At 36.8% G+C, this 23860-nt stretch overlaps 1 protein-coding gene and 1 pseudogene across 1 annotated transcript; both read left to right on the forward strand.

Annotated features, from left to right (window-relative positions):
• Positions 1-1996: 1996 nt before the first annotated feature.
• On the forward strand, positions 1997-3767 carry LOC141848629 (protein DETOXIFICATION 49-like). The gene has a single exon (XM_074736676.1). The coding sequence runs from the start codon at positions 2058-2060 to the stop codon at positions 3651-3653; it is 1596 nt and encodes a 531-aa protein (XP_074592777.1). The 5' UTR covers positions 1997-2057; the 3' UTR covers positions 3654-3767.
• An 11935-nt stretch (positions 3768-15702) lies between these two features.
• LOC141848488 (uncharacterized) lies at positions 15703-16599 on the forward strand (annotated as a pseudogene).
• Positions 16600-23860: the final 7261 nt, after the last annotated feature.

Raw genomic sequence — 23860 nt, forward strand, 5'->3', positions numbered from 1 at the left:
CCACCGCAGTAATTGGTGAGCAGTTGGGGGCATGAATGAATTCAAGATTATATCTTTATCTTAGCGGGTGTTGAGTGGATCAGCTGTGTCCATTTTTGTTCAATGAGAGAAGAAAGGATAGAGAAGATGAGTGCAGGATTGTGGGGGCTAGGCCTAGCGGGGGCAATCCTACTGCACATTGCAGGAATTAATGATTATAAAAATTAGTGGTGGTGTGTAGTGGACTCATTTTGGGTTGCAGAAAACACTAGTGTCAGCAGATGGCGGAAACAGTCCTGCCATTTGTCATGCATTTAGGAAGCAATATTGCATCCTCTTTTCGAGCTAAGAAACCTCAATGCTTGAAGATGATTTGAGTGTCAAAAGTTACAGTCCATCTATCAAATACTTCTTTCCTCCATCATGAGAACGGAAAGACGCCTTAAACGTGAAACGACAAATGATTGAAATACTTCCCGTGTGCCCTCCAATTCCGTAGCAGTAGGATCACTATCCAATCAATTTGATAGCACAATTTCATGCTATTGTTTCTGTTCAGTGTTGTAAGCTGTTTGTCCATATAAACACATGAAGGGTAACCATTGTTGAGGCAATCAGATACGACTAAACTCCAAACGAATGAAATGGCCACTCCAGTTAGGATGAGCCAACTGCAAGCTACATGAACACTTTGAATAAGTGGAGTGCTGTTCATTCGGCATGCCTCGCTAGTCCAGACTGTAATGATCAGAGTTCTACCTGGATCATCTAAAGAAAAGCATCTTGCTGTTGTGGTGGTGCTGTCAATGTTTCTTTCCTTCTTTTTCCCTCTTTCTTTCATTTTAGTTTTTCTTCTCTTTTACTCTTGAAAAGGATGCAGCAAGCTATCTCGAGCACAACTTTATCTTTATTCTTTAGTCCGGTACTAATTCCATTGTGTTAGTGTGTGTACTGATGCTTCTCTACCTGGACCTCGTACTTCATGGACAAGTTAGGCATAGGGTTGGATGATGTTGTGTGTTTTTGCTTGTCCAAGGAATATTTCCTCCTCTTTCTTTGCTCCATTCTATTATTTTATCATCGGAAATTTCATTTTAGCCTCAGGCTTCTCTCTTTTAGTGAAATGATCTCTAGAGTTTCAATTATTGTCGAACAAAGTTTTTATAGATCCGAGTCATTTTGCCTCCGAGTTAGAGCGAACAAAGCTCGTGCACTGCAGGACTAAATTCATACAATTGTTCGATTGAATTCAAATTAGTGTCAAATTCAATCCGTATATTTTGAATTTGATCAACTGAAAACAAGGGGTACAATTACTTAGTGTCCTTTTAATACATCCGATTCCTAAATATCCTCCATAGACACAATGAATCATAAAGAATATCTTTCAGAGAAACACAATTTAAAAAGACTTTTTTTTTCTTTCCTTGGACTCATCTCCAACTCCTACAATGTGACATCTCAATCTTCCCGTCCTATATTGTTTGTAATTTTAACAGCAATGAACAACTTTTAAGACTCAAAATTTGATATTGTTTATTACAGTTCTATCGTTATACAATAGAGGACGCCCGTAGATTGGCATATTCCCTGGTGTGAAACCTTTAATCATGAGCGTTGAGAAAAATTGTTAAATTAAATTAGATTCAACCTTAATTTTCTCAATTGTGAAAGTGTGACTTTGAAAATAACTCACTAGTTAATCAATCTGAATTTAAAAAAGAAAAAAAAAGACTGGATCATCCTGATCAGTCTGTTAATTGAACGACATCTGATTTGAGAATGCTCGTTCAAACCCAACTGTCGTGACCATTAAAATTTTAATTGAAACACATCATTTGGCAAACACCAAACCACATCCAAAAACTTCTTGGAAACCGTGTTGTCTCTCTCATCCTCTGCTCTATTTAAACCACCTCTTGCTGTTGCTCCCTTTCCCTCAGCAAGAGAGGAGAAGGAGGGCAAGCAAGCGCGGCCTCCCCCGCGGCCACAGCGAGCTTAATTCTTCGTTGAATCGTAGAAAGAGAGGCAGAGGGAGAGGTGTCGTGCCAACAAACAAAAGGGGTGGGGAGCAGATCATGTCACTGGATGAGCCCAATCTCAACCAGCACTTGATAAAGCCGAAGCCATGGATCGAGAAGAGCCCCAGCCCAAATGAGGCGCCACTGCTCGAGCCCAGGACGGAGGTGGCCCAGCTGATGGTGGAGGCCAAGCGCATCTTTGCGATCGCCTCGCCCATGGCGCTCGCCGGTCTCCTCCTCTACTCCCGCTCCCTCGTCTCCATGATCTTCCTCGGCCGCCTCGGCCGTCTCCCCCTAGCCGGCGGCGCACTCGCCATTGGCTTCGCCAACATCACCGGCTACTCCGTCCTCTCCGGCCTCGCCATGGGCATGGAGCCCCTATGCGGCCAGGCCGTAGGCGCCCGTCGCCTAGCCCTCCTTGGCCCCGCCCTCCACCGCGCCATCCTCCTCCTCCTCGCGGCTTCCCTCCCCATTGCCGCCCTCTGGTCCACGATGCGTCGTCTTCTCCTCCTCTGCGGCCAGGACCCTGACATCGCCGCCGCAGCTCACGACTTCGTTCTCGTTTCCATCCCCGACCTGCTGCTTCAATCATTCCTCCATCCCATCCGCATCTTCCTTCGTTCACAATCCATCACCCTCCCACTCACCTACGCCGCCGCTGCCGTAGCCCTCCTGCACCTCCCCCTCAACTACGCCCTCGTCTTCTACCTACGCTTCGGTATTCGCGGCGTCGCCTTCGCCTCCATCTGCACCAATCTCACCCTCATCCTCCTCCTCGTCCTCTATATCTACTTCTCCGGCATCCACCGACAAACTGCGGTACTCGATTTTTCGACCGATTGTTTCAAGGGATGGGGCTCTATGCTGAATTTGGCAATTCCTAGCGCCATCTCTGTGTGCCTCGAGTGGTGGTGGTATGAGATCATGGTTCTCCTTTGCGGCCTCCTCCTCGACCCTAAATCCACCGTCGCCTCTATGGGCATTCTCATCCAGACCACCTCTCTCATCTACATTTTCCCATCCTCCCTCAGCTTCGGCGTCTCCACCCGCGTCGCCAATGAGCTCGGCGCCTACCGCCCGGCCCGTGCCCGTCGCGCTGCCACCGTCGGCCTCGCCTGCGGCGCCATTCTCGGGATGCTCGCGCTTGCGTTCGCGGTGGCGGTTAGGCACGCCTGGGCGCAGATGTTCACGCCCGACGCGGCCATCGCGGCACTCACATCTGCTGTGCTCCCCATGGTTGGGGCTTGCGAACTGGGAAACTGCCCGCAGACCACCGGATGCGGGGTGCTGCGGGGGAGCGCGCGACCGCGCGCCGGGGCCAACATAAACCTAGGTTCGTTCTACGCTGTGGGAATGCCGGTGGCGGTGGCGCTAGCGTTCTGGGCTAGGTGGGACTTCGCCGGGCTCTGGTTCGGCATGCTGGCGGCGCAAGCCGCGTGCGTCGTGCTGATGTTGCTCGTCGTGTTCCGCACCGACTGGGAGCTGCAGGCACAACGGGCGCAACGGCTTGTCGGCGGACTCCTCGACGCCGCCCCCACCGACGAAGCAATCGTGGTGGTGATAGTGCTGGAAGACGGTACCAGTGAGAAACAAGCTGAACCAAAGTTCAAAGGCAATGTTAACGTCGTCGACTATGATTCATCAAACCTATAGCTTTATATTTCTCTCCTCTTTTACATATTATTTTTCAATTCTATAATTTTTGCGATCTCTTGGCGAATGAATTAAGTGGGAGACAGATCAGATATCAAATTATTTAAAGTGTAAAAAAAGGACCATTGGATTAATGCATTCATGGTCAAGCCGGTCTAATTAGATAGGAGTCGCTGTATCAATAGCTAAGCCTTCATTGTAGAGCAATCTTATAATCAATGAAACCATCCTTCATGTTAAACCACTCCGATAGCACACATTTTTCATTTAGCAAGTTAAACGAAACAAATAAAAAGAAAATCTGAATCCAGCAGCAGAGAGACATCATAAAAATTCTTAAAATTTTTATTTTCTCTTTGCAATTTCAATAGAAAAATGTTCAAATTTTTTTAAATATATTTTTCAAAAAAATAATTATGAATCTAAAATTCACCTTCTCGTTATGACATAAATAAATCAACATAGATTAAAACATATAAGAATATATAAGAATGTTGAACAAAGCCGCTTTGATGTTCTAGCGATACAGTGTAAAAGTGAAACACTATGTAATGAGAAAGTAAACTAACACTATGTAATGAGAAAGGAAATTGTTCCTTCCGGTCAAATATCGTAGATGGTCAAGTCACCAGTCAACGGACTATCTAACAGGAGTGATCACCGGTTGGGACTCAACGGGGGGGGGGGGGGGGGGGGGGGGGGGGGGGGTCTTAGGGCGCCTCTCTTTGCGAAGGTATCCTGCAACACACTGAGCAAGGGAGGTTAGACTGGCGCCTGGGGGATCCCAGTGAGCCACTTCGACGCCCAAGTTAGGGTTTCGCTTCAGGAAAGTCAAAAGTAAAGGGAGTCAGACAGAGTTTTCTCCATACCTCCTCGCATGGTTATGAGTTACTCCTTTTATAAACAACCTTTAAACTCCGTACGGGAAGGCGGCTACCTCGTGCCTCGGATGCGCCCCTTATCACTAGGAGAAACTTCCCTTTGTCCCCCCTATTCTGAGCTACGTTTATAGGGAGCACTCGTAGGAGAAGGTGGGTCTGACTTCCCATGCCCGCTTCATGATAATGCGTGAGAGCCACGAGGTTAGAAGAGCACGCCACGTATAGGGACGAGAAGCGTCATTAATGCGATGGGAGTCGCCATTAATGCGGGTGAGGGCGACTAGGACCGACACCGAAAGTGTTTGTGTTCAGGCGACATGCTGGTCCGGCGCCCTTCTAGTGATGGAGACAGTGGTGGGTGTCAGAAGATCGAGGTTAGGGTTAAAACCTACCCGGCCAGAGGTGGAGTGGTTGCGTTTGAAGGTGGAAATGACAGAGATGGGGCGAATCTTTCTAAAGGGGGAGGCCTCAGAGGCTGACCCTGGACCGGGACGCGAGGATAGGCTGAGATGGGGGAGCCTTCCCCAACGAGACGAGCGGATCCGCCGAGAGGGGAGTCTCTTCCGCCGAGACGCGGGGCTCCGCCGAGAGGGGAGTCTCTTCTGCCGAGACGCGGAGCTCTGCCGAGAGGGGAGTCTCTTCTGCCGAGACAAGAGGATTCGTCGAAAGGGGAATCTCCTCTGCCGAGATGACAGGATGTCCTCTGCCGAGACGAGAGGATTCGTCGAAAGGGGAGTCTCCTCTGCCGAGATAAGAGGATCTCCTGTGCCGAGACGAGAGGATCCTCCGCGAGGGGAGTCTCCTCTGCCGAGACGGGAGGGTTTCCTTTGCTGAAACGAGAGGATCTACCACCATGGCTTGGACCTTGACCACACGCTTAGCTCCCCTTGACTTCCCGCATCATAAGCATCCCCCTCAAGTCTAGTCGAAGGAGGCGCAGTCCGACTGATTGGACAAATTATGGAAAACCAAGCCTCGGCCGGGGACGCGAAGACTTATCAGCCTTTGGGTGTCTCGTTTTCCTATGATCACGATCTGACGGCTGCGGACGATCCTGCCATGTGAATAAAGATGTCTTGCGGCATAATCTTCTATTGATTTTGCTCTTTCGTTGCAAGCCGTTTCTGCGCTTCTTCGTCTTCGTTTTCCCTCCTGACCTAGCGATGGTGGAGACACCACCCTGAAGGTATTCATTCTAAAAGAGCAATCAACTCAGAACTGAAAACCTATGCTCGGAAGGAAAGATCATGTAGCAAGTCAAATAATTTTATGCTCAACAATTCTGAATCATATTACTCGTGTCCACCCCACTCTGATGAGTGGTGTAACGACTTCAGTCCTTCATCTTCGTATTCAACTGAATCATCTGTCAGCAGAGAGGCTAGGAAACGCATGTCTGAGAGATGGAAGATGGCTCATCAGTTTGAAGATGTTGACATTGCTGCCAGAGGTGTGAGCACACTTGGCGAAATACTTGTAGGATGGAGAAATAGGCAAGAGAAGAAGGTCAGGATTACCGGAGAAATGCCTGGTGGAGCTCCTCCTCCGCCGTGCATGCCTTAGCATCGTGCGAGCTTCGGTGGAAACCCAAAAACGTGAAAAGCGATACAGGGTTTACGGTGTTTAGGATTTTATTTAGTTTAATGAATTAAAATAATATAAATTTATAATTATTTAATAAATTTCTTTTCAAATTATATATATTATAAAAGGATTATTTTATGTTTAAAAATATTCTAAACGGCTTTCTGGACAAATACAATTCTGTAGCAAATTTCATTGTTAATTTGTATTTATTCTTATTTATAAAAATTTATTTATAAATTTCATTTTAAGTTATTTTAAATTTTATTTTAAAATTTTAATATATATATATATATATATATTATTTTTAAATAAAATAAATTAATAATTCGGTAGTAAATCTATTTTTGATTTATTAAAATTAAAAACAAAATTTTTTCTTTAATTTTTTTTAAATATATTTTTTGACAAATATAATTTTGATGTAGATATATTTTATTTAAGTAAAATAAATTAATAATTCCATAGCAATTTACTAAAATTTAAAATATTTTATTTATAAAATATAATTTTGATGTAGATATATTCCATAGTCTACCGAGTGACTAGTCTTAACTGAAAGTTAGGCAAAGGTAAGTCTAATAGGTTAGGACTACAAGATAAGGCTTAGGTAAGCCTAATAGGTTAGATAGACTACAGTTAGGCTTAGATTGTTTGTTGTATACTAAGCTTGTAGGAATCAGGAGCTGGAAGCAGGACTGAGAAAGCATAAAAGAAGCAAACAAAAGCAGTTAAACCAAGCCTAGAGTTAACTCAGGTCAAACATAATTAAACCTAATCCGGGCACTTGGATATGATTCCAGGCTCCCAGACAGTCCAATCTTGCGGTGCTGCTGAACATAAATGAAGCTATGCTCATGCGATCGAGGAAGCTCCAAAAATGGTGTGTTTCACTCAAGATTTCCATATCAGCCCAGCTCGAGTAGTTTGTACTTAATTATATTATTTCTTTTAAGCTTCATATTTTGTCTATTATATTAACTATAAGGTGAGTTTCTCCGTCTTTGAAAAGAGTTCCAGAAATAAGGTCACTAGTGGACAAGCGTCTTCCGTACATAGGTCTTGGATGTACTAACCCTGGGGGTTGGGAACCAAGTAAATTCATGTGTCTTGTGTGTTATTTCTAATTCCGCTACAAGTTTCCATTTGATAGTAAAACAAAAGAACGAACGAGCGAAATTCACCCCCCTCTCTCGCACACGCACCGGTCCTACAATTGGTATCAGAGTCGGCCGGACTCTCGATAGGATTAACTTCCACAGGAGCAAGAAGGCAAAGATGGAGGGGGGAGAAAGGTAAAATTTTAAAAGTTCATTTTAAATTGCATATTATATGTTTTAAATGTAGGGAGAGAAGACACTATAAAAATCTAGTGCTCTACTCGTAAGATTCGGATGACACCACCAACGGCAAAAGAGCAACCGATGCTAGGAGTCCGGAGAAACAAAGAGCACATTACGTGCTTCAAGTGACAAAAATACGAACACTACAAGAATTGATACCTAGAGAAGAAGACGAAGAATAGTTAAATTCAAAATTAGGGGTTATGATTTTGATAAGTGCAATTAAATTATGAAAATGTCCTCTAGGATTTTGCATGATAGATTAATTTTTATTTTTAGATAATTTAGAAAATTCAAAATTAATAAATAATCTAATTAATAAAAAATTAATTTGATAAATTCTTCAAATAAATTAGAAAATTTAGAATTAAATTTAATTAATAATATTAATTTTAAAAAGTTAAATAATTCTGATAATTTAATTAATAAAAATAATAATTTAAAAAAATTCAAACCTAAATCTTACCATCAATGAAAATTTGTCTCTAATAATTCATTTAATAAATCTAAATTAAATAATAATTTAACTAATTTAAAATTAAAAAATTCAATCATTAATAATTTAAATTTAAAAAATTATGATAATCAAATTAATCTAGATATAATTCAAATAAATAAAAAATTAGATTAAATCTTTTAACTCATTCAAACAAAATAAATTCAAAATTTAAAATTCAAACTTAATTTAATTTAATTGAACCAAGATAAAAATAATTACCAAGATAAATTAATAATTTAAATTCAATTAATAATTCAGAATTAAATAATCTTAATTTAAATAATGAGATAAATTAAAAACCAACAAGATAAATCTTAAAATTAATAATTTAACAACTAAAAATTTAAAATTAAATCCTAAAAATTCATACAATAAATTTTTAAATTTTAAAAATACTAATTCAAATTTAAATACTAAAAATCCAAATTTAAATAATAAAATTAATTATAATCAAGTACCTTTTAATTATGAAACAATAAATAATTCTAAAAATTTAAAATTAAATTTAAAAAATTTAAAATTAAATACTAAAATTTAAGAAAATAAATTTATCAATTTTAACAAGTCAAATTTAAATTTTAAAAATTTAAATTTAAATAATAAAATTAATTATCAGTAAGTTCCATTTAATTATAGAATATAACTTAATTCAAATCTAAAATTAAATCCCCAACTTTAAAAAATTCAAAAAAAAAAATTAATAATTCCAAACAAACATAATTAAAATCCATAAACCTAATTATAACAAAATACTTATAATTATGAAACTAATTGATAAAATATTACTCAAGCAAATAAAAATTTAATAAAATTTAAAATGTGTCAAAATGGGTTGACACATTCATGGGTCCACACGAAATGTATCAAATCAAGAATTTGATACATTATTAGAAAATAAAAATTATATGACTTAATTGACTCATGCATATTTATCATGTACATGCATATGCTTAATTATTTATTTACATTAAATGTCATGTCATACATGTTTAATTCTAGCTTAACTTAGAATGGTTAGTTAAGGACATATGATTGTTTGACACTTGTCCAATATAGTACTAAGGTGGGGTGAGATGATAGTATGTCAGAGAAGCTTGTCTAGGTAGTCAAGTGGGGTAAGAAGTACCTTGCTTAGTCTGCTTAGCTAAGTGAAACTAACTGAAGCTACCTCACTACATCCTAGACTAGTTAGACCAGAATTTCTCAAGAAGTTGGTTAAGTACATAATTTCTTAAAAAGACTTTGTCTAAGGAAGTGGTCGTTGTTCCGATAACTAAGAAGACTCCTGCCTCGCCACGACCTGAAAGTCAATTTTTGAAATATACACTTAATTAACTGACAGTTAAACTTGAATCTAATACAAAGTCAAACATTCATTAGAACTTAAATTAAATCAATAAAGATAAAATTGACAAAACATCTCACAAAACTCATAAGACAACCCTTGTATGTTATGTACTGAGACATTTAAAATGGGTGAGATGATAAGGACTATTAAATTATAAAGTTTTGAAAATATTTTCAAAAACTATAAAACTATTTTTAAAAAATTTGATATTTATTTGAAATTCATGTTTGCTGGGTGTACTTATACTATAAAGTTTTTAAAAAAATCTATATATTTGAAAATTGATTGACCAACACTTAGACACAAAATCTCTAGGTCAACACTACATCTAAAACCCTAAGACACATAGGCAGAAATTTTTTGTGGTCAACAAGGATGTCCTAAGGGAGTGTCTAGTTAAGGGAGAGGTCCTTCTTGAAAGATCTTATTTTGAAAAGACCTTTTAAAAAATCAATTTCAAAAAATTTTTTGAAAATATGAAAACCTTTTGAAAATATTATTTTGAAAATTCATGTTTTGGAAAATATTTTTGAAAATATAAGTTAAATTGTTCTTTTGACTTGGATTAACCTCTAAGACACATAGGAAGTTTGTCTTGTGGTTAACAAGGAGCTCTAAGGAAGTGTCAGGTTAAAGGAGAGGTCCAAATTAAAAGAGCAAATCTATTTCAAAAATTATTTTTTATAAATCTTTGAAAAACCTTTTTGAAAAATCTTTGAAAATCCATTTCAAAATCATGTTTAAAATAATTTTAAAATTATTCTTTTGATTTGGGTCAAACTCCTAAGACACATAGGGAGTTTGCTTTGTGGTTAACAAAGAGCCCTAAGGACGTGTCAGGTTAAGGAAAAGATCCTGATTGAAAGGATAATAAATAATTTTTCAAAAACCATCTACTTTGAAATATCTGAAAAATACTTTCAAAATTTATTTTGAAAATCCTTTAAAAAACATTTTTGAAAATCCTTTGTTAAAAATTATTTTGAAATCTACTATGGTCTTTCAAGAAATGGCTAAACTAAGTTTTGACCATAGGAAAATCCTTAAATTATTGGAACAATTCTTTTTGATGATATGACAAGGGGGAGAAGGAAAACTTAAGTTAAATAATCTAATAATCTCCCAGTGTTAAAACCCTAACCTACAATTTAACTTAAAAAATTATCAAACATCAAAAAGGGGAGAGATTGTTGGTATAGGGAGCACCAGTCTGCCTCTAGGGTTTTAATGTTTGACAATATACCTAGGTCTGGTCAGTTTGACCAAGGGTTGATCCAAACAGGATCTAATATTTGGATGTGAGTGAAGTCTAGTCAGGTCAAAGTTGACCAGATGACTAGCAAGAAGTCCTAGTCAGTTAGACCGGACAAGAAGTCCTAGTCAGTTAGATTGGGCAAGAAGTCCTAGTCAGTGAGATTGGTAAAGGAGAAATCCTAGTTGGGTTAGGCAGAAGTCCTGGTCAGTGGGATTGAGCAAGGAGAAGTCCTAGTTGGAGGGTAGGCAGAAGTTCTGATCAATGAAATTGAGCAGGTGGAAAGTCTTGAGTGACTAGTCCTAAGTCTGGAAGTTGGACAAAGGAAAGTCCAAGCAAGTCAAGGGTGATTGAATGTTTGGCAAGTGAGAAATCTACCGAGTGACTAATCCTAACTAGAGGTTAGGCAAGGATAAGTTAAAGCAGGTCAAGGGTGACTAGATGTTTGGCAAAAGAAAATCCTAAGAGAGTAACCCTCATGCAAGTCTAGTAGGTTAGGCCTACATAGGTAAGACTTAGATAAGCCAGTAAGTCAGACAGACTATAGTTAAGCTTAGGTTGCTTGTTTATTGTATACTTATCTTGTAGAACCAGGAGCTAGAAGCAAGACTAAGAAAGGATGACAGAGGCAAACAAAAGCAGTCGAACCAAGCCTGGAGTCAACTCAGGTCAAACATGGTTGAACCCGTTCAAGCGCCCGGAACAGTCTAGGCACCCTGGTAAATTCCAAGCGTCTGGACCAGGGCACATCCAGGCGCCTGGATTTGATTCTAGGCGCCCGAACAGTCCAAGCACCCTGGGTTGGTCCAGGCACCTAGACCAGAAGAATCGACTTGGATAAAAATTGATAAAGACAGATCTGATTGAATATGTCCGAGGCACCCAGAAAGGGATTTGGGCACCCGAAAGAGCCTTTATAAAGCCTATTCGAGGAAAATCAATGGACAATGAATATTCTACTACTTTGTGATCCTACGATGCTACCTAACGCGATCGAAGACTTGCTCATGCGACCGAGGAAGATCCAAGAGGAGTGTGTTGCGCTCAGGACTTCCAAATCGGCTCAACTCGAGCATTTGATTACTTAATTGTCTTATTTCTTTTAAGATTCATATTTTATTATTATATTGACTGTAAGACGGGTTTCTCCGTCTCCGGAAAAAGTTCTAGAAAAGGAGATTACTAGTGCACGGGCGCCTCCCATACATAGGTCTTGGATGTACTAACCCTGGAAGGTTGGGAACCAAGTAAATCTACATGTCCTGTGTGTTGTTTATAATTCCGCTACAAGTTTTCTTTGATAATAACGAATGAATGACGAGATTCACCCCCCTCTCTCGCACGCACTGATCTTATACAGTGTTGTTTGCTAACAATACATTCTTCACAAACTTTAAAAAGAGCTACAATTTGAGGAACATCAAACAACCATATTGTAGTGTTGTTTATAATGAAAGTGTCATTGTCATGCCTTATCTTCTAATTTTGTTGCAAAGTATGAATGAGTTGTATCGTGGAGATAAAGTGGGAATATATGATTTACCGTGATGTTAATTTGAGCAATGAAGCCCAACTTTACATCTTCAACCTGACATACTCCATTTTTATAAAATCTATATATTTTTTATTATAATTAACCCACACTAAGTAAATTGGTCTTTAAATCTAACACAAAAAGAACATTAGCAATAGCATGGATGGAATTCCCTTTTGCTTGAATTGTTACCTTTCCTTTTCCCATAATAGAAATGAAAAAATTCATCTCATTTTCTCCACACATGTGATTGTTGCAGCTAGTGTCTAAATATCACATTTTGTTGAGTTTTTTCCTTCTTATGACACATTATCAAAAGAGACATTCTGATCTATAATGGTCATACCTATAACATCTGTGACATTTAACATTGACTTTGTTGTATATGTTGTTGAATGTTAACCTCCACATCCTCTACCTTTTCTTCGAAAATAACTCTTTTGATGATGATTTTGTTGTTGGTTCCTACGATCACTATTTCTGCCTCTTCCTCGCCCTCTATCATCTCTTGTAGGTGTAGAGTGATTTTTTGATAAAGGCTTAGTGCTTGTTCTCCTATTTCATATTGTTTTTTTTTCTCATAAACCAACAAAGAAGTTTTTAATTCATCAACTGAAAGTACACTTGCATCATTAGCTTCTTTTATAGAAGAGATAACAAAATTAAATTTTGGTGTCATGGCTTGAAAATTTTTCTTGACAATGAGAACATCCTTTGTATTGTCGCTAAGGATCCACATTTTATTGACGATTGTCATCATTCTCAAAAAACAATTTAAATGTGATTCCCCTAAATTCATTCGAAACATTTTGAACTCCGAACAAGGTGTTTGAAGTTGCAACCTCTAGCCCTTGACGTACCTTAGTACTTCTTTATGGAATCCCAAATAGGTCCTTCAATTTTGGCTGTGTTTGTTGTGCATCTATTAGCACAACACCTTCTATTGGTCCGTTACACCAAAAACAACAAATGTCTAATATGCTTTGGACTTTTGTATCCAATTTTCCATGAGCATACTCCAATGGTTAAGTGACCATTGAAGCATAGGATGGTTGGTTGTACAAAACTATTGGAAGTCATTAGTTTCACTTTTAACTCTTCTCAAAAGTTGGCTCTAATACCACTGATAATAAAAAATATATAAAGTTTTGTGCAATCAATCAGAGATCGAAAATATAAAGAAGACAAGGAGGATAAATTATTTTCACTATCTCATTGATGAACAAACAACCTATATATAGACTAATACATAGCTAAAAATAATAGTCACTAACCCACTAATTCAATCATAAAACATGCAATAACCCACTAACTCCATAGCACATCCATTAACCCACTAACTCCATAATAGATATATATATATATATATTAACCCACTAACTTCATAATACAAACTTTAACTCACTAACTCTTAATTATGAAACCCACTAACTTCTAGATCAAGTCAACAACCACAACCATATATTAAATTTTATCAATAAATTTGCATTAATTTTGATGCCCTTGTTAGTAGTTATTTGCAAAAAAAAAAAGGAAAAGGAAAAAAAGAACACATAGCATTCAAGATAGGGCTTTCTTTAGAGAAAAAGGTCAACAAAAAGGATTAAAAGAAGAGAATGAAGAATTATAAACCAGGAAAAAGTAGCAAGAAGAAAAGGTAAGGGAGAAATAGTTATAGACATCTTGAAAAAATTAATTCATACTGAACCAAATAAAATCATAAAATTAGATTTATAAATTTATTTTTTAATGTTTTGGATTGAAGAAATATATAAAAAATGATTTCAAATGTGAACTCTAGTAATTGATAAAATCCAACTAAATCATAAAATTTGATTTATAAATTTATTTGTTTATACTTTGGAATGAAGAAATATATAAAAAATGATTTTAAATTTGAACTCTAGTAATTGATAAAATCCATCTGTATCGACTCCTAAGGCACTTAATGATGAATTAGAGAACTTGTGTACGACTATGTTTAATTTGATAGAGCAAAAGTTATTTATTGTATATTATTTGCCATTTTCGTTATTTAACTACATTCAAAATGTCTTACATGTAAATAAAATATATCATTTCCAATAAATCATTTTTCATTTACTATACAAGATTTATTTTTATTTATAATAAATCATAAAATTATTGAAAAATATAGAACAGCATGTATATTCTAGTTATGTTAAATTATATGACAAATTCAAATTGCTCTATTGAATGATGAAAAAAAGAATAAAGAAAAGCTTGTCGAAATATAATTAACTAATGGTTGTAGTTTGCACTTAAGATTTCAGAAAATGCTTTGTTAATATGATATAGTGTAAGGAAAGATGTTTTCATATATTTTGTTGTGAGAAGCAGGGGTAGATAGGTCTTTTTTCTCTTGTGGTCTTAGGGTTATACTAGCTATATAAACCTTGTACATGTTTTCTTTGAGGTTAAGATAGTTTTAACATAGTATCAGAGCAAAGTTATCTAAAACCCTAATTTTTCCTCTCCTCTCCCACGCCGCCACCTACCACCCTCTTCCTTGCGTTTCTCGCGCTTCGCTGTTAGGTATCGCCGGTGAAGTCTTCGCTCACAGCCGTCGCTGCCTGCGGATTTTTTTCTTATCTCTCTTCGTTCGGCGCCGCAGAGCGATGCTGGAGCTCTCTTAGGATCGCGATCGTCGCTTCTGATTTCTACCGTTGCGCCTTGCTCGCCGCCTGCACGCTGCTGCTCGCTCGCCGCCTCGCTCGTCGCGTTGCACTGTACCGCCACGGGTTCTCTGCTCCCCAAGCGTGGAACCCTAGCGTGAGAGCCTCCTCTCTACTTGGAGCCGCTGTCCGTTGCGTGAGCGCTGCCGACCCCTTTCCCTTCTTCTTCCTCGTGGCGCGTCGTCTTCTTCTTCCTTGCGGTTCCTGCGACAACGCCTCTATTTTCAGGAGCACACCGCCAGTGAACGCCATCCAGATTGCGATCGGAGCCCCAACCACCGCAACTTCCCCTACTGCCGTCGATCCCGGAAGTCGACCTTCTCCTGCAGCCCTAGGCTGCACCTTCTGCTCGTTGTCCTGTTTCTTCTCGTGCGCCTTCCGCCGTTCGCCGAGAAGAAACTTTGTAGCCAAAAAAAAAAAACTCAAGCCTCTCCTCTGCTTGGAACTTTGTAGCCACAACCTTGTTTTATGGCTAACACCTCTGGAGAAACTTCTAGTATTTCTGCAGATCATATGGCTTCTTCTGGACAGGTACAACCGTTTTTCACAATGCCAGGAACTGGAGGATCCGGTCTTCAGATAACCTCGGAGAAATTGATAGAGACAAATTATGCATCTTGGGCAGTTGCTGTTGAACTTTATGCTGAAGATCATGATAAACTTGATGTTCTTCATGGTACTAAAGTGAAACCAGATGAAAAGAACCCAAACTTTTGTATTTGGAGGCGTGACAATATTCAATTGATGACTTGGATACTTAATTCCGTCAGTTCTGGCATCAAACAGGTCATTCTTCATAACAAAACAGCTTTTGACATGTGGAAGACACTGAAGCAAATGTACGGACGCAAACATGACATGTTGCGTACTTATCAGCTAAGTAGTCAAATCTTTAAACTTGACCAAGGCTCTATGTCTGTCACCAATTATTTTGCTGCTCTGAAGGAGCTGTGGGATGAGTTTAACTATTACAGGATGGAGAATTGGATTTCCACTGATGATCACCAGAGATATCTAAAGTTTTTGGAGAAGGACAGAATTATTAAGTTTCTAGATGGGCTTACTGCAGAGTTTGAGAGTTTAAAAGAACAAATTCTTAGACTTGATCCTACTCCCTCTCTAGAACAAGTTTACTATAAAGTTCTCAGTGAGGAGGGCAGGAAAAGGACTATGAGCAACAAGGGTATTTCTGCTACCAGCACTCTAATTGGGGAGACTTCTGCTCTTGTCAGTTCTGCAAACAAGTTCAAGCCTGGGGAAACTAAAGGAAAAGGTGATAAATTTTATCGGCACTGCAAGAGGACTAATCATGATTCAGATTTTTATTGGGAGAAATATCCGGAGAAGAAACCTGAAAAATTCAAACACGGTGACAAGAAGGCCCCTAATCGTGGGAATGTTGCTGTCAAGAAATTAGTGGAGGAGGACTGACATTGCTTCAGGTTCCTCTGTGTCTTCTCCTGTTGGGTTGTCCTCTACTGACATTGCTATCCTTCAGCACCTTCTCTCACGACTTCAGACTTCATCTTCTGCCTCTACCACTCCATCTCAGGCGCACACAGGTATCCGTAGCTTGGGATTGAGTATTGCTGGTTCAAGCTCTTATAGCCCTTAGGTCATTGACTCAGGAGCTACGGATCATATGACAAATGTTGCTAACTCCTTCATTTCCTACTCTTTGTCCTCTGGGCAAGATAAAGTGACCATTGCAAATGGAACCAAAGCCACTGTTGCTGGCAAAAGTTCCATACAACTGGCAGATCATTTTATCCTATCCTCTACCCTTCATGTCCCTTCTATTTCTTTTAATTTACTTTCTGTTAGCAACATCACAAAACAACTTCACTGCTCAGTAATCTTTTTTCCCGATCATTGTGTCTTCTAGGATCTCGAGACCAAGCAAACGATTGGGACTGGTTGTGAAGTAGATCTTTATTACTATCAGCTTGGAACACCATCTGCTCTGAAGACTACAACACAGTGTTTGAAGAATAAACATCAAAAAATCCTCTTATGGCATTCCCGATTGGGACATTTATCTTTTAGGTCTTTGAAAGTCCTATTTCCTAGTCTTTTCTCTTCAGTTTCTTTTGAGTCACTTCCGTGTGAAGTCTGTCAGTTATCAAAACATTGTAGAACTCAATTTTCTAAGTCCATAAAGAAAAGTTCTTCTCCATTTGATCTTGTTCATTCTGATGTGTGGGGGCCCTCTCCTGTAAATTCTTTGGATGGCTATCGATACTTTCTCTCTTTTATTAATGATTACACCCATTGTACATGGCTTTATTTGATGAAAAGAAGGGAAGAAGTTCCTCGACTCATTCAAACTTATTGTCGAATAGTAGAAACTCAATTTCATACAAAAGTAAAGACTTTACGTTCTTATAATGCCCGTGAGTATTTTACTCAGTCTCTAAATATTTTTCTTGAGGATTTAAGAATTCTTCATGAGTCATCCTGTCCCTACACACCACAACAGAATGGAGTGGCTGAAAGAAAGAATCGTCATATCCTTGAAACAGCCCGTGCACTATTATTTCACTGCCACTTACCCAAATATTTCTAGGCTGATGCTGTCCTTGCCGCTGCCTATATCATCAATAAATTGTCATCCAAAGGTCTCGGGTACCGGTGCCCTCTCACTATTCTTCGTCCTGGCACCACGTTGTTCTCCCTTGCACCTCGGGTTTTTGGCTCTCTGTTTTATTCATGTTCTTGATCTCAAGTCTTCCAAACTTGATCCTCGTTCTATACGAGGAATTTTTCTACGATATTCTACTTGCCAGAAAGGCTACAACTGCTTTAATCCTATTACTAGGACGAGATATGTCTTAAAGGGTGTTACCTTTTTTGAGTCCGAGTCCTATTATTCTCTGCAGCCTCGTCTTCAGGGAGAGAATATTACCTCTTCTGTATCTCCTTATGTACCTCAAGTGGTCTCATCTCCTATTCCACTGTCTCCTTATGTACCTCAAGTGGTCCCATCTCCTATTCCACTAGATGCCATGGAAAATAGAAAAGATGCCCCATCACTGGGCTCGCAATCTTCACAAGAAATTATCACTTACAAGCGACGATGACCTACTACTGACTGGCTAGCTAAATCAGATACTCTGGCTCCTAATTTCTTAGAGCAATCATTAAATATGAATGAGCTGAACCTTCCGATTGCTGTTAGAAAGGGGGTCAGGTCATGTACTCAACATCATATCTCCAATCACATTTCTTACTCTCGTTTGTCTTCTTCATATCATGCCTTTGTTTCACAGTTATCAAATCATGTTATACCTTCTTATTATGAAGCTGTAAGAGATTCGAGGTGGCTGGAAGCAATAAATGAAAAAATAGAGGCTCTTAACAGGAATGGTACTTGGGAATTAGTTGAACCTCCAAAGGGAAAGAACTTGGTTGGTTCTAAATGAGTCTATGCTATCAAGTATAATTCAGAAGGTGAAGTAGTCAGATATAAAGCCACACTTGTTGCCAAGGGATTCACTCAAACATATGGGGTGAATTACTTGAAGACTTTTGCAGTCAGAGTAATTCTTTCTCTTGCTGCTCAATATAATTGGCCTCTATTTCAGCTAGATGTTAAAAATGTCTTTTTGAATGGTGACCTTCATGAAGAAGTCTACATGTTGCCACCTCCTGAAATTGAAACAAAAGGAAAAGTTTGCAGGCTAAGAAAAGCTTTGTATGGACTTAAACAATCTCTCAGAGCATGATTTGATAGGTTTTACAAAGTCATAATATTGTTTGGCTTTAAACAAGGAAATGTTGATCATACATTTTTTGTTAAAAAGAAAGAAGGCAGAACTACCATTCTCTTGGTTTATGTTGATGATATGATAGTTATAAGTGATGACGAAGCTGAAATCCAGGCTCTTAAGTCCAAGTTAACATCAAAATTTGAAATTAAAGATCTTGGATTATTGAGGTACTTCCTTGGTATTGAAGTTGCTGGGTCTCAAGAAGGAATTTATATATGTCAGAGAAAGTATGTGTTGGATTTACTCAAGGAGACAGGGAAGTTGGGTTGTCGACCAGTATCTACTCCTATAGAAGTAAATCATGATCTTACTAGTTCTAATGGAGAAGATCTTACAAGTCTGGAAAAGGGAACGTATCAAAGGTTGGTTGGAAAATTACTATATTTATCTATGACTAGGTCTGACATCACCTATGCTGTTAGTGTAGTGAGCCAGTACATGCATTCTCCTAAAACTGTCCATATAAAGGCTGTTGACATGATTTTAAGGTACTTGAAGTCATGTCCCAGAAAAGGCTTGTTGTTCAAAGGAGGTGGTAATCTGAAGGTGAAATGTTATTCTGATGCAAATTGGATTGGTTCTCGAGATGATAGAAGATTCACTTCTGGCTATTGCACTTTTTTGGAAGGAAACCTGGTAACTTGGAGAAGTAAGAAACAAAATGTTTGTGCACGGTCCAGTGCTGAAGCGGAATATCGAGCCATGACATATGGTTTTGTAGAAATGTTGTGGTTGTGTTTTTTGTTGGAAGACATGAGATTAAAGACAAAATTATCCCTCAGACTATATTGTGACAACAAGACTGCAATCAATATTGCAAATAATACAGTACAACATGACCGGACTAAACACATCGAGATTGATCACCACTTTATTCGGCAGAGACTTGATTCCGGAGAGCTATGTTAACCTTATGTCAAATCGGAGGACCAACTTGCTGATATGTTTACGAAGGCTATACCCCAAACTATGTTTAATTCTGTTCTTAGTAAGTTGAACATGTTTGATATATATGTTCAACTTGAGGGGAAGTGTTGTGAGAAGCAGGGGTAAATAGGTCTTTTTTTCTCTTGTAGTCTTAGGGTTATGCTGGCTATATAAACCTTGTACATATTTTCTTTAAGGTTAAAATAGTTTTAATATATTTGATATGGAAAATGATGATATGCTCGCTTGAAATTAGTTTTTTGTAACCAAAAAAATTGAGCAAGAGATAAAGGTTTAAAATTTTGAGTTGAATTGGAATTTTGATCTCGGATTGAAATGGTACAATTTCAGTATAATAATATGTCGTATTGACATGGTTCAATATTTTTAAAAATGTGTATATTAATTTAGAAAATCATTTTCATTAATATTTGATAGCTATATATGGTCACTATTGATTTTATATTTCAAATGTTGACTATTAAATTCATATTTTGATATTATCTCATGAGATGTTTGGTGGCTAATAAATCTTTTCAAAAGCAATTAGTAAGGTATAAACTGAAAATTCATATTTTAATCATTATTGCACATAATAAAATAGTTTTACTTGAAATTTTATTGTAAGGACATGAGCCAAAGATCTTGCATCTAGAATGGTCATGAAGAAGATTATTCTTAGGCTTAGACATCTTACATATTATGAATCCAAATTGAAGTTTTTGAGTTTTGATGATTAGGAAATTGTTTATGTTATATTTATCTATATGTACAGTGAATCCAATTGTTCGTCTTAGACATCTTACATATAGTGAATCCAAATTGTTATAAGTTTTAAGCTTTGATGACTAGGACAAAGCTTATGTTACATTTATCTATATGTACAATGAATCCAATTGTCACAACTCATGTAATTTTTGTATTTTGAGAATATGTAAAAAAATTCATCTAAATTGAATGTAAATAATATTATATTTCATATTGTATAGTAAAGGGATTAGAGTATAATAGTTTTGACTTATTGATATAATGTATACATCAAATGAATGTTTACTCCATACATTTTTTTATTTTAAAAATTAATTTTTATATTGTACTTGATTTTGTATTAGCTTTATACGTTTTCGACTATTGAACAACTTAAAATCGTTGGATAAAAGTAAATAAATATATTGTTCTATAAAAAGTTGATATATCACTAATTTAAATTAAAATTTATATAAATAATTAAGATAAATTTAGTAAGTACATAAAATGTCATATTTTTGGTATAAAGGAGTATTGTGTATCGGATAGAAGCATCGGTTCTTGCAACATCCTTGTAAGATCAACTCAATAGTTTTTCAAAACCTAAATTAAATAATTATCCCAAGGGATGTTGTATTGATATTGCTTTCTCCACATTCCATCAACATATCTTGATTCAACACTGGGAGTTAGACTTGGACTTGCACCAACACTACTAGAATCGGAACTAGTACAAGATAAGCATAAGGATAAATATATATCCCCGAGCTCTAGTACGATGAATCACCATATGATGCATTAAAGCTATAATAAGAAAGTCGATGAACTTTGATCAAAATCATTCTTAGCTAAACTCTCCTACATATCTCGATAATTATAAGCTCTCTTTTGTTTATCACCCTTGTATAAATGTTAATAATCACTTTTAATAACTCTAGTGCCATAGTCTTCATCCTGAGTTGCACGTATATAAGCTTTCTCATATGTCCAAGGTTCAAGTGTTGGACTTAACGGAACAAAAACTTCACAATTACCAAATGCATCACCATTGTCATCACCTTCAGTAGTTGCACTTCTATTGATATTGTTGGTTTGAACTTTTTGTCAAATTGCAATGTTAAACTCTCATCATATTCTTACTCAATAATTGCATTGAATAGATTTTAATCAATCTTCATCAACTTTAGAAAAACAATGTACAAGGTCTCTATTGTCATCACCATTTGCGACTTCCTTTTCATTTCAACTTTAGAAAAACAATGTACAAGGTATCTATTGTCAATAAGAATATCTACAATGTAGCCCCAAAATCTACCATAAATAATAATTTTGTATGCACCCCTATCTTCAATAGTGCAAGAGAATCAAGAGGCTACCTATTCCTAAAAAGTGAATATGGTCTTCGATCTAACTTTTTAGTAGAACAATGAATTTAATAGAGAAAGTGAACCGCAAACATAGTTGTTCTTGGTCGTAAAATCTCCCCATGAACAAATTTCCTCATTAAACTCAAGAATCACAAACCTAGTTGTTCATACTTATATTCTACTCGAGAGACATGAAGAGATCCTAGAAATTATTGGTCATTTGGAATACTTTCATCACCACCTTAAATTTATTTGAACAATGATTGATTAAACTTTAAATTACTTACAAATTTTAAGAAAATAACTTCTATTTTTTAAAATAATAATTTTAGAATTCTAAAAAATATTTTAAATTTAATTAATTCTAACTCAAATATCTTTAATTTTTCATTTTAACTTATTTAACTTTTGTATCATGAATGGTTTCAGGTAAAAAAATATAAATTCGCCTATTACAATTATATTAACTAATTACCAATTTATTTAATTAATTATTAATTTATATAATATATATATTTACATATATAAGAATTACAAATTTATGTATATATATAGATAGATAGATAAAGATATTTATTTATCTATATAATATATATTCATATATATATAAAAACTATATATATTGGTTGTATTAATATTATAGCTGTTATATAATATAATAGTACTATATATATATATATATATATATATATATATATATTAGTTATAACATTGATATATATCAATTATTTATAAGACATTTATATGAGTTATAATAGAAATAATCTATTTCGCAAGTAGATTCTCATAAAATTATTTTCTCATCAAACAAGAAATTAATACTTAATTATGCACTACTCAAATGATTGAGAAAACAATGAATAATTTTGGCTTAATTTATATTGGTTAACAATCTAACGAGAGCACAAGTTCAAATAAAAGCTTATTCCATGGATGCAAATACGTAAGCACTAACTTGAGTATCTATAAATGTGAATTTGTGTGGAACTAATTTTGAAACAGAAAATAAAATCACACAAATCTATTTGAGTTGACTAACCTAATCAGGCTAAGTATCTAATCCATATTAAACTAATCTACCATTCTATTTAGGTTGGAACCAACCCAATTGGGCAGACTGGCCAACCCAATCGCATGGGCTCACAACACTTCCAAATTGGGAAGTCAACTAGACAAACCTTGATTTGAATCAACCCAATTGAGATTTAATGAGGTCTTCCTATTTGGTTTAATAAGAGGATGGCAGCTAATGTGTGAAATTCAGCTTCAAACATGCTTCTCTCAACACTATTTGAAAGCAACCATTCTCAAGAGGTAATTTTTTCATTGCAACTCCTTATTATGCCCCTTGATCTTGCCTCTCCATTACTACAACAGCAACCACATTCAACACTCCAAGTTACTAAAATCTCAAGTAATCTTCTCTCTTAAACTTTCCCTTTTCTTCTCCTCTTCTTTGTATGAGTTCTGCGTCATTAAAGGTTCGTCAAATCTTGAAACTTGGGATTCTCCTATTTTGAGACAAAGAACGTTGTAAATTGTAGGACAATTTTGACAATAATAAGCACCAAGTCAAGCAATATAGTATTAAAGATAAAGTCCAACCCACCTTGACCTTATGAGTAACTTGAAGGGGTGCATCAACTAATTGAAGCAGTGACAACTATATGTTGCTGACAACTAACTTGATGAAGGTGCATCGACTGATTAAAGGACCAGCAACGTCACATCTATGATGACTAACCTGAAGTGGTGTGTCAACTACTCAAAGGGGGCACCAACTAATTGAAAAAACATGATCCACATCATCATCACCTACCATGCCAAGACACTTAAAGATGATGAGCTCATCACGCAAAGAAGACATTAGATCAACAATAATTTTAAGACAATATCCTAGTCATGGTGATTGCGAGTCCACCTCTCATAGAGGAGAAAAGAGATAAGTTATTTTAAGAGGTGACAACAAAAGATGCTCGCACCATCTAAGGATAATCCTCAACGAAAGAAGCATTGACTATTTAGAAGGAAAAGGGCTTCAATAATCAAGAAATTATTGAAGGTAATTTTATATCCTCCACAGGTGGATATTGGTCTATATAATGTGTATAACCCAAGATCCATGATAAGTCAAGGCTAAGAGTTGTAGGTAATTTTACAAGAAATTCAAGTCAAAGCTATGAAAATTTATGAATACTTTTTGACGGTTGCAATAATCGAGAAGCTACCATCCATGTGGATGGATTTCAAGAATTATCT

This window comes from Curcuma longa, chromosome 17 (assembly GCF_044706935.1).
Source record: "Curcuma longa cultivar G26 ecotype Majalengka, Jawa Barat chromosome 17, ITB_CL_G26_1.1, whole genome shotgun sequence".
Taxonomy (NCBI): domain Eukaryota; kingdom Viridiplantae; phylum Streptophyta; class Magnoliopsida; order Zingiberales; family Zingiberaceae; genus Curcuma; species Curcuma longa.

Bases quoted from the DNA above. Each gene is read 5' to 3' on its own strand.
- LOC141848629 (XM_074736676.1), top strand. From the start codon at position 2,058: ATGTCACTGGATGAGCCCAATCTCAACCAGCACTTGATAAAGCCGAAG.